The 16432-nt window shown below is 27.4% G+C and overlaps 4 protein-coding genes across 4 annotated transcripts; 2 read left to right on the top strand and 2 right to left on the bottom strand.

The window, feature by feature from the left end:
* Positions 1–1867: 1867 nt before the first annotated feature.
* Positions 1868–7001, bottom strand: Abi (tyrosine kinase Abl). Its single transcript, XM_015512357.2, has 6 exons — positions 6689–7001; positions 5150–5484; positions 3878–4025; positions 3362–3757; positions 2735–3298; positions 1868–2664 (listed from the first exon to the last, which is right to left on the bottom strand). The coding sequence occupies exons 1-6, from the start codon at positions 6717–6719 to the stop codon at positions 2501–2503; spliced, it is 1638 nt and encodes a 545-aa protein (XP_015367843.1). The 5' UTR covers positions 6720–7001; the 3' UTR covers positions 1868–2500.
* Positions 7002–7268: 267 nt separating this feature from the next.
* On the top strand, positions 7269–9180 carry beta3GalTII (beta-1,3-galactosyltransferase 6). The gene is made up of 2 exons (XM_015512353.2): positions 7269–8441; positions 8606–9180. Exons 1-2 carry the CDS (start codon positions 7816–7818, stop codon positions 8889–8891), a joined length of 912 nt encoding a protein of 303 aa, XP_015367839.1. The 5' UTR covers positions 7269–7815; the 3' UTR covers positions 8892–9180.
* Positions 9007–10546, bottom strand: Ing5 (inhibitor of growth protein 5). Its single transcript, XM_015512354.2, has 6 exons — positions 10345–10546; positions 10050–10288; positions 9879–9987; positions 9720–9821; positions 9402–9649; positions 9007–9286 (listed from the first exon to the last, which is right to left on the bottom strand). The coding sequence occupies exons 1-6, from the start codon at positions 10379–10381 to the stop codon at positions 9185–9187; spliced, it is 837 nt and encodes a 278-aa protein (XP_015367840.1). The 5' UTR covers positions 10382–10546; the 3' UTR covers positions 9007–9184.
* A 3199-nt stretch (positions 10547–13745) lies between these two features.
* Positions 13746–15955, top strand: LOC107164484 (glyoxylate reductase/hydroxypyruvate reductase-like). Its single transcript, XM_015512326.2, has 8 exons — positions 13746–14144; positions 14310–14416; positions 14486–14616; positions 14697–14886; positions 14951–15117; positions 15194–15358; positions 15427–15552; positions 15630–15955. Exons 2-8 carry the CDS (start codon positions 14346–14348, stop codon positions 15749–15751), a joined length of 972 nt encoding a protein of 323 aa, XP_015367812.1. The 5' UTR covers positions 13746–14144; positions 14310–14345; the 3' UTR covers positions 15752–15955.
* The last annotated feature ends 477 nt before the right edge of the window (positions 15956–16432 follow it).

The raw sequence follows: 16432 nt of genomic DNA, 5'->3' as shown, positions 1-16432 counted from the left end.
GCTATTTCTTTATTTTGGCTTAATTCTAAAAAAAATGACCGCAGATACTTAAAATGTTCACTAAATGTTTATATAGGCATTTTCTATATTTGATAAAATTTTCAAAATATTTAGATTTGTTTTGAGCTGTTTACTGACATTTTAATTTTTTAACTTTTTTAGTTTTTTTTTCTATAAATATCGATAAAAATGTATGTGTTCGGTAGAAAAGCTTGAAAATTTAATACAAGGCTTCTAACACATTGTAACAATAGAAGTCAAAAAATATTAAAAATAAATAGGCACGATTTTTTTTTTATAAGCATATAAAGTTCAAATTTTGACTAAATACGTAAAAATTACGTCAATGTTCAAATTATCTTAGATAGAAATTCATAAAAGTTTTTCTTTTTAATTCTAAGATTTGAAAATTTAATACAAGGCGCCTTACATATTTTTACAATAGCAGTTGCAAAATAAAAGAAATACATAGTCACAATTTTTTTTACAAAAATTTTCCTCTTATATCTTAGAATTTAAAATTTTGTATAAGGCTCCTAACATATTTTTCAATAGCAAGTGAAAAATAAAAGAAATATATTAGCACAATTTTTTTTTTTACGAACATTCAAAGTTTGAATTTTGACAACATGTGTAAAAATCACGAAAATTCACAAATTATTTTAAACTAGAAATTATTAAAAAATTTTCTTTTTAAATTTAAGATTTGAAATTTTTTAATAATCTAGACAGATAAACCGTCTTCGATCAGAATCGTGTTTCGTATACAATGATATATCATTGGGTTCAAATTTAATTCCATCCATTACAGTAACCCATTTGTAACTTACTGTACAGCAGAGCGACATCCACGACTTACCAGCCTTTTTTAAAATTCCTTTTTAAAATATTCAATATATAAATATTGCTAATCTGAATTCTAGAGAACTTTTGACTGTAAAACCGTTCACCCAAATTAAGTGATTTACTTTTATTTTAAGTGTTAATATCTTTTTAAAAAACTCATTGATTTAAAACGTAATAACTTAAAAAAATAGATGTAAAGTTTAACAAGTACCTATTTAAAGATACTCATAAAATATTTAAAATGTATTTATGACTAGATTAATCTTCAATAAACTTAAAGTAATGAACTAATGATATTTCAAAAATTTGTAAAACTAATTAAATATTTTAACACTCAATTTTTTCTTAAATGAAATTTAGAAATGATCTACTTTAATTTTTTCAAAAAAATTTAATCAGATTTAAAAATTTTTATTTTCAGTATTAAAAAAGGTCGACAAGTAGAAAATCTAATACTGTACAGTAATAGTAGAGTATTCCATTGTAACGGGTAATACTTTAGATTGAATTCAATGATAAATCATTGCATACAAAAAATGGTTATACTTGGAAACTGGTTGTCCTAATATTATGTAAAAATTATCAAATTTAATGATTAAACCACTGAATATCAAATATCGTGAAACTTTAAAACTAAACGCTCATAAATAATAAATAATACTGTCTGTTAAACCTTTTAAAAAAAATATATATAAAAACTTGTTGGGAATCTCCTATTCTCATTTCATAGGTTTGTTACACAACTTTTGTATTTATCTCTAACTGAAAAATAATTTGCAAATTTTTGACTGGATTCAATGTGACCGAATTTTGAAAGGTTAAATAATAATTTTCATTAAAGCAAAGTAATTTTATAAGTATATTTTAAGGTATGGTATTTAAAAAATATTTTAAAATAAGTATGATAAACTTATTAAAAATCCCATATACTTTACGTTTGACTTTGATATATTATGTCAAAATAAAATAGATAAATAATCAACTAATAAGGTAAAATTTTAAATATTAATAAATTATCGCGTAATAACTAATATTTATATTTTCAATAACAATTATTGCAGTAGTCAATTAAATTTCAAATAAATCTTATATAATATTTATAAAAATGTAATTCAATAGTTATACAAATAAAGTAAATAAATATACTGTGTACAAAGTGCAATAAATATATTTAACTTATTTAACTATATAATTTGAAGTATATTTTTAAATTTACACATTACAAAGATTCAATAGGTACTAATGTGCAATTAAAATAAATAAAAGAATATTCAACAGGTCTATTTTACAGATTTATAATGATTTAATACCTACGACTAAATTATCCCTCATTAATTATTAATTAGTTTAATTTATAGATTATACATTAAATATATTAATTAGTCATTATGCATTATTATAAAAAAAACACTTATTGAAATATAATAATATACTCAAGTTTCAAAACTATTATCTTATCTTCATTAAATAGTAAATATGTTAATAATTCAAATTCAGTTTTAATTTTAAATATTTCAACTTCAACCTATTTTGTTTATGGCTCTTTAATAAAACATTATCATAATATTAATATATACCTATTGTTGTAATAACAATGTTAATTTCATATTAAAAGCTATTAATAGTGTATAAAAGTAAAATGTAAATATATGCTTTATTTACAGCCTTCAACATAATTTCCTGGAAATAAGCCTGTAATTCCGTCCATCACACCTTCCCACCAACCATCATCATTTTTCTTTAAGACATAAATAACTGAATTTTCTTGAAAACTTAATTCGTCGTCTTTATCAGCATAATAATCATAAATTGCAATTACTAAAATATAAATTGTTTATTATAATTTTATATTTATATATTTTATAATTCTAAGAAATGTTAAACTTACCTTTCTCCAAATAATTCTTAGGAACCCATCCAGGAAGATCAGGTTCTTGGGGTACAATTGGGCCAGCAGCAATATGACCAAAATGATCTTCTGGAGGTGGTGGTAATGGCGGAGAGGCTGATGCTTGCCTAACATGTTGCTGTTGAGGGGAAGTGACTACTACAGATGAAGAATGATATTGTGATGAGTTTTTTAAGATACCAGGTAACTGTGAAGTATTTGCACGATAGTGGTCAGTAGTAGTTAACTGGGAAATGTTAGAACGATAATGATCAGTAGATGACTGTTGAGGAATGTTTGAACGATAATGATCGGTGGATGATTGTTGAGATAAATTTGACCGATAATGATCATTAGATGATAGTTGCGATGTATTAGAGCGATAATGATCTGTAGAAGATTGTTGAGCTATGTTTGAACGATAATGGTCTGTAGATGATTGTTGAGAAGTATTTGAACGATAATGGTCAGTGTTTGATGAAAAGGGAGCTTGATGGAGATGATGGTCCAACAAATCTGGTCCAACTCCCATTCTTGTATTTAATGTATGAGGTGATGGTGGAGCTGAAACACATTAAGGATTAATAATTATTATTGGATTCATAGCATAAATCTAAAATCACATACGAGGCATGGAGTTTAAAGATGATGGTTGTTCTGACTGCTGCATTGGATGCACCATGCCAATAATTGGAGATTGTTGTATGCTAGTAGACGAAGATGTGTGATGTAAAGGAAGAGTATTATAACCAGGTCCTTTTTCACGTCTGACATGGCCAAGTGGATAGTTAGGAGCATAATGACTGGGAACTTGTGGTGGAGCAACTGCGGGAGGTGTACGATATTCACGAGACCCTTTGCTTAATGATCCAGTTGCTCTTATAACTGCTGGAGGAGTAGGTGGTTTGATTGTAGGAGCAGGACCAACAGATGACATATTAGTTGAAGCACTGGAACTATTGGAAATTGGTTGACGGACCATACGGGGAGTATTGCGAACACCATGGCCAATATCATCAAGAGCTGTAAAATAAAATGTAATCAAATTACATGCAATTTGAAATATATAATAATTTCTAAATTTAAATTAGTTATGTGGATTACATATATAATAATCTAATAACGAAGAGTAGTAAGAAGTACCTGTAAAATCAATTGGTTTTCTAACATATTTAATGGGCTTTTCTGGATTAGCAGGTGCAATGATTTTATATTGACGGTTGGTTGTTTTATTTGCAGTCAATACACCAATTTCTCGTCTAGCAACTTTTTCTTTATGAATCATCACATTCTTGAAAAATAAAAAATATTAAAACAACTTTTTTGATAAGTACCTTAAGTACTAATTAGTTATTACCAGCTGTTAGATTTTATAACACTAAAAATAACTGAAATATACGCTAAAACATGACCTAAAAAATCTTAAAATTTATTCTATTCACAATTTAAAAGAAAAATACATACAAATATATGACAAAATTATTCTAAACTAAAATATATAAATACGAGCCAATAAATAAATACAACCAATCAGGAGCCATAATTGTTTACTGTTGGATAGGCCAATTCCCTAGACTACTTTAAAAAAGATTTCAATATGAACAAAAATGTGGGCATTTAATACTATTTCAGTGGATTTAAATAAAATGTAATAAAAATAATAGACATTAATTTTTATTTTTTATACCACATAATATAAACTAGATTCTTGAAAATTAAAATAAAACACTATATTAAGTAAATTGGCAAAAATAAGTACCAAAACTTGAAAAATAGCACTAAAAACCTAGTCTCATATTTTGAGTCCCTGATGAATACAATAGGCATACCTATTATTCATAATTTTATTCGTGTAATTTTTTTTTAATGAAAATTTATGAAAAACTAGTAAAAAATCCAAAAATTTAAATGTTTTGGTAAAATGTATGGAAACTCTAGCGACATAGAATAATTAAAAATAAAACTTTTAAGTTATGAATGGATATTTCTTGCTATTTTGCCAGTGCATTAGTACATGCTTATTTAGACAATTTTTGGGCAAACATTTATGAGCCCAGGGAATCATTTTCATCAAGACGCAAAACATTTACTATAAACACAAATTATTTCTTATATATGTTTAGTATATAAAATTATCTTTCTTGTACCTTTCAATGGTTAAGAACATAAAAAATATATAAAAATGTAAGTATAAGCAAATTATTTTCATTCCTCCCTCTCTAATCTCTTGGAATTGTCACTATATCAGTAAAAAATCTGTACTTAATAGATATTTTTATGCAAGGTGATCAATATTTAAGCATTACAAAAAAAGGTGGAGATGTCATACAGTTATTATGAAATGTTCACCATTTTTAATTAGTAAACATAAAAAGAAGTAATAATTCAGTATGTAAATTCATATCAAAAAATTACTTGAGCAATATGGTTAATTTGACTATCCATTTCAGATAGTTGAACTGTTTGAAGGTCCAATAATTGCAAAAAGTTATAAGCAAGCGTATTTATTTGATATGCAACACTAGCTAACGACTGGGTAGTATAGTTTTTTGTTTCTTCTAAAGCCAATCGTTTATTCTCAGCTTGAAAATAGTTTCCTTCACAGTATTCAGCCACACGCTCTAAATTTACATGACTGTCTGTTAAACTGTTACGACCCTCCGGTATATCAGCTTGTAACAGCTGTGCCAGTTCAGCCATGTTGTCAGAATCACTTCCTAAGCCAGATTCTCGACTTGGATCTGAAGTTCCTGCAAATATAGTTTTTTTAAATCATTAATATTATTAATTATCTTAACTAAACCAACATAAAGTAAACAAATTCAAGTAAATACAAACTTAACTAAAATTATAAAATCAAATATTGTCCTAAAAGGTTGAGAAAACTGTGGTAAATTTACTATATTTGTTTTTAAAACACAAAAAATAATAATAATTTATAGTAAGTTAAGTACCTATTACTTATTATATATACTTTTACTTTACCATTGCACTCTTTACATACTAACTTTTAAGTTCTACTTTCATATGTAAAGTATATGTATGTTTATACTCTGTTCAAGAAATGTCAGCAGTTAACTTGTGCACAGGGGTGTAGCAATATTATATCGCAGGTATAGATAATAGTAGGTAGGGTGAAAAATGGTCTGACTGTGACCCGACAAAAACTAGTCACCACTGACTAAGTTTCTTAACTTAAACAGAGTAAAGACTGAATGTTCCAGTAAAGAAATGCATTGCTAATATGAACAATCACAACTCACAACACAAACAGAAAAGCTGTTATGTAAACAGTCGGCTATATTATATGAATTACCTAGAATAATTTTAAGACAATATATTTTATTATTATAAGAAATGAGTGTAAAATATATTATTCCTAAAAGTGTTAATCCATGTCAAAATCTGATAGTAATTTATACTACCTAGTGCATATTTATGACAGTTTCCATAATTAGTTTATTTATAACTGTCACCAAATATTAATTATGCTAATGACTAATGGACATGATTAATAATGTATTACTTAAGAACTGCTCATATTTTATCATTTTCTGGAACTGAAGTCTTTTTAGATTAAAAAATATAAAATTATATAACCATAAGGATATACATTTACATCCACAAAATTCAATGAATCAATTATTACCAATTTTATTCATACATAAGAATAATTGGGAACAAAAAAATTCTTTACCAACAGAAATTGATAACAATTTCTAAGAAAATCGTAAAAAGGATCTAGCAAGGTTCCAGGTTTCAAGGTTTTCAAAAGATTCCGATTAAAATACCAGTATTTTTAATTTCAGTTCTAAGCCCTGGTTGATTGATCAATAACATTGAAAGTTAATGACCATAGTATATAGATTTTTGTTTGCTGCAAACATTCCATTTTCCAAGCACAGTATTGTACACTATAAAATACATTAGGTAATACTTTAATAATAGTTCAACCTGTATTCGTAAACGTCGTCCACATGGCCATATTTCAATAACATTAACTTGTTACAGTTGATCGAGAACGAATAATTCAGAACTGAGAAATTAGTTATATTTTATTAAATTAATAATAAATTTCACATCAAAGTATTAATATTATAATATTGATAAACCCATAAACTCGGCACTCGCGACTAGCACTTAACCACTAACTGATTAGTGATTCACTGATTTCTGATTATAGAACGTAGACGTAGATGTCAATTTATTAATGACAATGAATAATACAAACTCCCTATTACGTAATCTGTATTCTATGTGTACAATTTGTACGATGTTGTCAAGACGACGTGTCAGGACTTTCAGGAGGGGCTTTTACCTATTCGACCACGGTAATACCACAGATTATAGATGATAACCATAACTTATCATCAGGAATTCACCCAGAGCTGCCAACCCATGTTGCTGTTGCTAGTCGCTCACTTTGAACTCTATTAATATTATAATAATAGATGCGGACTATTGAAAAAATATCGGTCCATGAATGTGGATAATAAATATCATGATAAAATAATTATCATGAACATACGCTATACGCATATTATCCATTTTAATTTTAGTTATGAGCACGAAGATGTGTGAATCTCAGTTCGTGATTTTTATTTATCTGTCGAGTTATTCTGTTAAAAGCACGATTTAAGATAGTACTATCTAATAAATAGTGGCATAAATTAATTAGTCAGTTATAAATTATAATTTATATTTATATTGTACATCAGCTCTATGGTTGTATTAAACTACCTCAATTTTTATTTTTATAAATTCATTTATTTCACATTGCTTATACACGTGCTTCGTACATATCAATTAATAATAATTTAATAATTTTTGTTCCTTTATTTTAATAACAATAACAATCATTTAAACAATATAATGTTATGATACTCATCATTCTTTATTTGTTTTGCATTAACACTTTATAATTTGAATTACAAATTACAATATGATGTAGGATCGATGTTGTTGAAAAATATTTTTTGTTTTAACTTAAAAGACGTGAAAATAGCCACTGCGAATTTTTTATTGTATGTACACTTTTTTTTATTTTAAATTTTTTCCATCTAAACTTAAGTAGGTAACAAATGTTACTACACAGAAAACATCTTACATACTATTTCCTGGCGAGTTTTTCATTCATATTAGGATGCACATTGACAATGTTCATTTTGCACACAATAACGTTTAAGCCAAACACTTCACCAAATGGACTTAGACTTAGTTTGCTTGTACTCATAATATCAGCAGTAAAAAATCAAAATCGTCGTGATGCTATACGTGAAACATGGGCTCAACCAAAAGAAGACGTTAAAATACTTTTTGTTGTATCAAAAGATAAATCTTTAAATGCTGAAAAGTTGGTATACAATGACATGTTAGAAGTAGATGAAGAAGAGGGGTACAGATTACTTACTCGTAAAGTAGTAGCATCATTCTCCAGTGTACATGATATTAACTTTGACTATTTGTTAAAATGTGATGACGACTCTTTTGTCAACATGCCATTAATTATCAATGAGTTGAAACAAATGCCCAAAACAAGGTTCTATTGGGGCTATTTTGATGGTAATGCACATATTAAAAAAAAGGGTAAATTCAAAGAAACTGAATGGATATTATGTGATAGATATTTACCATATGCCTTGGGAGGTGGCTATATTTTGTCCAAAGATCTTATTACCTATATAGTAAAGAATCAAGATTACCTAAGGTATGTTGATCATAGTACAATGTTGCAATTAAGTATAAATTATAATAAGAAAATATTAATGTTAAGTTTAATAAAATTGTTAGGTTATATCTAACCAACCATAGCTGTCTTATTAGAAACTTGACTAACAATTTTTATTCCAGTTACTTATTTTTATTTTTCAGTATGTTTGCTAGTGAAGATGTTTCTGTTGGCGCTTGGTTGAGTCCATTAAATATAACAAGAAAACATGACCGGCGATTTGACACTGAATGGTATAGCCGTGGATGTCAAAATGATTATTTCATAACACATAAACGTAATCCTGAAATGATGAGACTTCACTGGTCACATTATATTCAGACTGGAAAAATATGTGATAAGGAGTTAAAGCATATGGCGTCCTATGAGTATGACTGGTCAGTAATGCCATCTAAATGTTGTGTGAGAAATTTGTCTTTAATTCCATAAATACATTTTCTAACTAAAAAAGACTGCTGTACCTAACTATTAATTTAAAATAAGAGTTTTGTTTTCAGTTTTTGAAAAGAAAAAATTATATAATATCATTAATTAACAATACAAGTTTAAAATAGAACATTTTATTCTCAATGTGTATGCAATTCTCAAAGACAATAATATTACAAATTACAATAGTTAAATCAATTGTTCTTATCACTGTATATTATTTGTATATACATACATAAACACATAATATGTATGTATTTATGAAATAAAAAAATATATTTCATTTTTAAAATATGTTATTTTTTCTTCCTGTCTGTAATGCATTTTGGGCAGAACCATTTTCCTTTAGGCTTGGTAGTTAATTTAACACATGCAAAGTGGAACCATTCAATTGGACACTGAAACAATATTTACAATAAAAATAGAACATTATTGCATTTTATTGCATTTCATGTTAAATAAAATGTTTATATAACAAAAAAGTAAAAATTAAATAAATATTAAAATGCTTACGTCCGGGTTGTCACAACCAATCATTTCACCATAAGAAACTTGGTTGCATAAGCAGTATGTTGGTTCATTTGGATCAACAGGCATGTCTAATACTTCAGAGTGAGTAACTCCAGCACCAACTAATGCACCAGTAAGAGAACTAGTCTCTACTGCAACACTGGCTACGCTGTTTGTAGGGTTTGTTGGATTGGTGACAACACTGACCAAAGGTGTTTTGCTAGGTGCTGCATTAGTTGTTTTAGCACCTCCTAAAATTATTAAAAATTATTATACAATAGAACCAACAAAAACCGTACTAAAATATGGTTGTCTGCAAACCTTTTTTCAATTGTTTCTTTTTAGATGTTTTAGTAACCGTTTCTTCTTCACTTGACGCACTTTTCTTTTTAACTTCTTTGTCTTTAGTCTTCTTACGTCCTCCTGAAAACAACAAGCATTTAAAAATATTGTGGAACACAATACTAAAATAACACATACGCTTTTGTGAACCTTCCTCTATATTTCTCGTAGCGCTGATGGCTTTATCTTGAATTTCGGCTTCGAATCGCGCTAAATCTGAATCTAATTTTCGAATATGTTTATCCACCTGAAAGGTACAATAATTTAAAGTATTTTAAGGATTTTGTGAACAACTCAAAATCAACACACCAATTCATAAGTTTGTATGGCCAGTTGAACTTTATCGTCACCATATTCCTTCGCTTTGTCAAACTGACGTTGAATGCTGGTCATAGTTTCACTCTTTTTTTCTGCAGTATATCCTTTGACGTTTGACATATAATCGTCGGCCAACTTGTCAATGCTGCGCATTAGTTCCTGAGCTCTCGAATCGAGGTCTCGCATCAGAGTGAAGTTTCGTTGTAACTCAACAGGAAGGTTCTCCAAACCTAAAATATCACTCAATTAGTTTATCGTTGAAATGTTAAAGCGAAAGAAAACTTACTGTCCAAATAGTGTTCCAAATATAAAGCTGAAGTCATAATTACTATTTTATGATTCAACCTAGAATTTTAGAAGAAAAAAATTAGCAATAAACAGTAAAACTTGTAAACAACAGCAATCTGGAATTTATTGTGTTTTTGTTTATCAACTTTTTGAATACGAAATTTGCCTCATAAATTTCTTCTGTTGATATCGCGAATTCGCGAATCACAAGATTTTGTCATTTTTTGGTATGGTATATCAGTATGTCACATGTAGAAATATATTCGAATTTTAAAGAACTACGGCAGGCTTAGTAACTGGCAACACTGTGAAAATTCAGAAGTTTTAAACGACATTTTCATTTTTCACACAGTTATTTATTTAAATTTTAATCAGGCCTATGGCTATGGCTCTTTCAAGATTTAATAATTCTCAGATCATTTATATGTATCATATAAAGTCATACCTCATACAGGGACGTGCCTAGATTTTTTTTCAAACACTTACTTATTTATTTCTCGTATGGTCTAATCCAACACTAACAATATTAAAATTAGTTTAAACTATAGCAACAATAAACATTGCAATAAGAAATATAAATATAAAATGTAAAAACATAAACTATTAAGTATTTAGTAATTAGTCAAATAGTTAAAAGAAATAATCTTATAAATACAAATGGATTTCTGTCTGTTTGTCCTTAATCGATTCCTAAACGGCTGGACCGATTGCGACAAAATTTGGTACAGAGATATATTGGACCTATGCGCAGAAGATAGGCTAAGTTAAAAAGTGATAGGCAGATAGGCCCAAGGCCCAACCTGGGACATGCTCAGACATTTTTAGATTTAGGATGGAAATGTTTGTTTATAAATGGTTAGGCTATTAGTGCGAAAGAAATTATTATCCCTAAATTTGTAATTATTATTTTTAGATTCTGAACGAAGTGATGAATGTATTGATTCTACAATGATGTGTGTGTGTTTTTTTTTGTGTCTGTATACAGCATAACTAGTCGAAATAATGCTTCGATTTCAAACTTTAGGGGTGGTTTCCGATGTAAAATTGAAGATCCTTGGTGCATTATAGAGGTCAAAAGTAAACATTTTCCAACAGTTTTCAAAAAAATCGATTTTTTTATATGGTTATAATTCAAAAACTAATCACTGTAAATACTTGAAATTTTCAACAAATGTTTATGTTAGTGTTATCTGTATACAGTTTAATTTTCAAAATTTTTTTACTTTTTTTGAGCTATTTATAGACCACTGAAATTTTCAATTTTTTTGAGAATTTTTTTTGAAGTGTCGGTAAAAAAATGTAGGACGACCAAAAAAACTTGAAAATTTAATACACGGTTTCTTATGAGTTGTTCTTATTGTAGCTAAAAAAAATTAAAAATCGTAAGTCACAATTTTTTTTAATAAGCGTTTACAGTTCAAATTTTGACTAAATACATAAAAAATTACGGCAATGTTCAAATTATCTTAGATCGAAACTCATAAAAGTTTTTCTTTTTATACCTAAGATTTGAAAATTTTATACAAGGCTCCTAAAATATTTTTACAATAGCATTTGAAAAATAAAAGAAATATATAGTCACATATTTTTTTTATAAGCATTTACAGTTCAAATTTTGACAACATATGTAAAAATCACGAAAATTCGTAAATTATTTTATTCTAGATATTCATAAAAAAATTTCCTTTTAAATCTAAGATTTGAAAATTTAATACAAGATTCCTTACAAATTTGTCAATTTTATCACAAAAAAATGTCTACCGGAAATTCAAATTAAATTTTTATTAGCATTTGAATTTCAAATATTGACAAAAATTTGTCAAAACCATGAATATTTGCAAATTATTTTGTAGTTAAAAATTCATAATATTTTTTGTATTTATATCTAAGGTTATAAAATTTAACACCAAGTTTTCCATAAGTTTTGCTTCAAATAGCTATAGAGAAAATTTGAAGCGTCATTATAGGAAAAATGTTTTGAGCGTTTGAGTTTTAAATTTTTATGAAATCGCGTAATGATAACGATTTATCCTCAAACCAGGACAGGTATAAGTATATCTATGATAATATAAGGTATTATGAATTATGATAACTACATGATAACTACACTAATTGATTAACCATGTCTTATGCAAAATGCGTCTTAATTGAAAAATAAAATATTTGTTTCAAAATAGAATATATGTCATATGACAATATTTAAATATAATATAAATATATCTTGTAGACTGACAAATCATCTCCGTTCAGAATCGTTTTTCGTATACAGTGATACCTATCATTGCATTCAAATTTAATCCCATCCATTACAGTAACCTACTGTACAGCAGAGCGACATCCACGACTTACCCGCTTTTTTATAATTTTATTTGTTTCCATTACATACCTACTATATACTATATGATCTAAGGAAATATCATTACAACGATCAAACGGTGAATTTTTTATATTTTCTTGAAATACTAATGCGATAATGCATTTACTGTTTTTCTTGAAAAATAAAATAATAATTAGGTATTATTGTTATTATTATAATTAATAAAGTAATAAACATATAGGCAATATAACAATCATAATAACAATAATAATAATATTATTACCTACAGTCGATACTGATTAATGAAAAACCATCTTCATAACTCACAAGTGTTAAGAGGAATTACAAAAACTGTAAAATTGCAATACCGGAAGGTGTGTATACCTAGTATAGTTATGGTACAGGCAAAAGGCAAATGGAATATATCTATCAGTGGCATAATTAGGAATTTGTCTTAGGGGGGGATAAACATTTTTTTCCGCACAAAATACTTAGATTTTCTAGTACAATATCTGGGAAAACTATTTCATCAAAAATTCTTAAACTAATATATATGTACACAAAATGTATTAATAAATGTGCTTTAAAATTCTACACAATTTAGTACTTATACAATATTATTATAATTTCTTCAAAATGAAAATTTTGAATATATTAGAATTAAAATTTACTTTTAAATTAAATAATAATTTATAGATTTCTTGATATTAATTATATTTAATATATTTCGTCGTGATGTCAGCACGATAAAACATATATTTCCATAAGCTTCAAATTAATATACCTATTATAAATATACACATTATATAGACTCTTTGAGGGGGATATATCCCTCATCCCCCCATAATTACGCCTCTGATATCTATTATGTTAGTATAACAAAATTAACAATAATTATTTACATTTTATACGTTATACCAATAATTAATAATTATAGATTGGATCACGATATATCATATTGTATGTAGATAATATTATTATCTTTGTTGTGTATTGAATATAGATAGTATAATCTATCTATAAATGATTATAATACAATATTTATCATGGCTGTTATAGAGTGTATTATTATCTATGTTTTAAGTTTTTAACATATTTAATACCTGTCCTACATCAACAACTCTTGCTAATAACTACCCATGAATGGCAGAAACCAATCACCGAAGAATATAGATAGTGATGCCAATCACTCATCAATCAGCCATTCACATAGTCATTACGACTTACGAGTCAATCAGTTCAATTTCATTTAATCTATTCTGATTTCTGGGGTTCAACTTTCAACTACGATTACGATAACATACTTCAACCTTTGTCTTTTGTGCGATTATTCAACGATCCACAATCAGCTACGTAGCTTTTGATTCACAATACCCATTACAGTATATATTATACTCGACTCTTTCAAACGTTTCTACTCGTGAGCGACAGTGTTTCCTCCAGATATTTGATTATTACCATAAAAGACTAGAGTAATTGAGGTAATTTATAAGAATAGTATAAGATAAGTACCTATAAATATGAATATTTTTTAAATGCTTTTTTCACAACAGATGAACTATAACTATATTACTAATGTGTTTTACTAAAGACTACTACATTACTTGAGTTTTTTTTTTTTTTAATAAATAAAATTTATTGTTTAGTGTGTACTATACCAAGTTAGGCCATCAGTGTTAACCATGTCAAAACCTCAAGTGTTAATTACAATGAAACACGTTCCAGAAATTGCAATTAGTTTACTTCGTGAAAGGTTAGTACCTATTGGCTATTCCTAAAGTTTAAGCTTAATAATTTTTTGACATGTATTTGTATATTTTAGATTTGATGTCAAAATTTGTGATTCCCTAATACATGCTTCCAGGACAGAAATTTTAAAAGAAATACCTGGGAAATTTGCAATATTTTGTAATCCATCGGACAAAATTGATGAAGAACTAATTAAAACTGCAGGTTAAAAATATATAACTAGATAAAGTAATAATAATAATATTTTAGGTAACTAATGTAGTTAATCATTTTTCATTTTGTAGGCCCCAGTCTAAAGGTTGTTGGTACCATGTCTGTAGGATATGATCACGTTGACTTGACTGCAATGAAAAAATATGGCATACGTTTGGGATACACACCAGATGTTTTAACTGAAACTGTAGCAGAAACAACAATTGGGTTGTTGATATCAACAACGAGACGATTTTTTGAAGCTAACCATGCATTGAAAACGTATACTAAATAAAAAGTTGAATAACAATATAGTTGAATGCAAGTAAAAATTAATTTTTTTTAGAGGTGGATGGAAAAATGTGACACCTACTTGGATGTGTGGTAGAGGTATTAGAAACTCTGTTGTTGGTATTGTTGGATGTGGCAACATTGGAACATCAATTGCAAAGAAGCTGAAGACGTTTGAAATTTCTCAACTACTGTACACTAGTAGAACTGAAAAACCTGCTGGTAAAATTGTTTTCACTTAAGTGTATACTATATAAAAAATGAAAATAATAAAAACTTTCAACTCATGATTAATTAGTCAAAGAACTTGGTGGAAAAATGGTTACTGTCGATGAGCTTGTCGAACAAAGTGACTTCATAATTATTTCTATTGCACTGACTGAGGACACAAAGTTTATCATTAATAAAGAACGTATTGCCAAAATGAAGTCACACGCTGTATTGGTAAACATTGGTCGTGGAGGTAAGGCAAATTTTAAGCATGCAAATCATTACTTTAGATCAGTATTATGTTAATATTTGAGTTTTCAGGACTAATTGACCAAGACGCACTCATTGAAGCATTAAAAAAAAATAAAATTGGAGGTGCTGGCCTAGATGTTATGACACCAGAACCATTACCACTTGATAGTCCTTTGATAAAGATGAACAATGTTGGTATGTATAACAAATATTATTTTTGAATGCTTAAAAATAGTATTATATAAATATGTTATATTATTTTTGGACATTAGTGTTGTTGCCACACATTGGGAGTGCTACCATTGAAACACGGACAGAAATGGCTGTTATCGTTTCCAAAAATATAATAGCTGTTTTGGACAATACTGCAATGCCAAATGAAGTTCAGTTTTAATTTAATTGTCACATTTAATCAAAATTTGATTAAAATTATCTAATTTGTGAATGTTACAAAATATAAAATGTTAATTTTTATTATTACATTTATTGATTTAACATGTTTTTATATAATATGTTCTTTAATATTTTAAATTTATTTTATTGTAAGAATTATTATTTTCATTATTTTATTAATCAATTATAAACATATTTTCTACTACTATTTAATTTAAATTAAATCCTTTAGAAATTTATTATGTCTATTTGACATAATAAACTCATTACTCAATTTGTATTATTATTAGATGTATTGACATATTAATACGTTTGCTCAGACATAGACAGCTTGAGACAGGGTAGTCTGATGATCTAAATATTTGCATTCAAATTTAAGTTTTTTTCTTTAGCTGAGTCGTGACATTTTTCAAACATTTCCACTCCAAACATTAAATACAAATGGAAGGGTCACATAGTTTTCTAAAATTATCTTATTTACAAATTCACAATATAGATAGTACTATTGATTTATCATTCACTTTTTACTTCCATTTGAATGGTTAAAAAGTCCTGTTTAAAGATATGTATTTTTTTTAAATCTAAAAACCATATAAAATTTAATTTTAGATACTAGTAATTGTAATGATTTTTTATAATTTATGAGTTATCATGAATGGAACAAAGCAGATGAATGTAAAAA

Source organism: Diuraphis noxia, unplaced genomic scaffold, assembly GCF_037042655.1.
Source record: "Diuraphis noxia isolate RWA-SAM2 unplaced genomic scaffold, SU_Dnox_SAM2 contig0003, whole genome shotgun sequence".
Lineage (NCBI taxonomy): Eukaryota > Metazoa > Arthropoda > Insecta > Hemiptera > Aphididae > Diuraphis > Diuraphis noxia.
This window is presented reverse-complemented; position numbering and strand designations above follow the sequence as displayed.

Bases quoted from the DNA above. Each gene is read 5' to 3' on its own strand.
- Abi (XM_015512357.2), bottom strand. From the start codon at position 6,719: ATGGCCATGTGGACGACGTTTACGAATACAG. The intron at 3,758-3,877 runs GTACTTCTTACT...TTTATTTTACAG, and splicing joins AAAACCAATTGATTTTACAG to CTCTTGATGATATTGGCCAT. The intron at 2,665-2,734 runs GTAAGTTTAACA...TTTATATTTTAG, and splicing joins TAAGAATTATTTGGAGAAAG to TAATTGCAATTTATGATTAT.
- Ing5 (XM_015512354.2), bottom strand. From the start codon at position 10,381: ATGACTTCAGCTTTATATTTGGAACACTATTTGGACA. The intron at 10,289-10,344 runs GTAAGTTTTCTT...GTGATATTTTAG, and splicing joins TTTGGAACACTATTTGGACA to GTTTGGAGAACCTTCCTGTT. The intron at 9,988-10,049 runs GTGTGTTGATTT...TGTACCTTTCAG, and splicing joins CCATACAAACTTATGAATTG to GTGGATAAACATATTCGAAA.
- LOC107164484 (XM_015512326.2), top strand. From the start codon at position 14,346: ATGTCAAAACCTCAAGTGTTAATTACAATGAAACACGTTCCAGAAATT. The intron at 14,617-14,696 runs GTTAAAAATATA...TTCATTTTGTAG, and splicing joins AGAACTAATTAAAACTGCAG to GCCCCAGTCTAAAGGTTGTT. The intron at 15,118-15,193 runs GTAAAATTGTTT...ATGATTAATTAG, and splicing joins TAGAACTGAAAAACCTGCTG to TCAAAGAACTTGGTGGAAAA.
- beta3GalTII (XM_015512353.2), top strand. From the start codon at position 7,816: ATGTTACTACACAGAAAACATCTTACATACTATTTCCTGGCGAGTTTT. The intron at 8,442-8,605 runs GTATGTTGATCA...TTTATTTTTCAG, and splicing joins AAGAATCAAGATTACCTAAG to TATGTTTGCTAGTGAAGATG.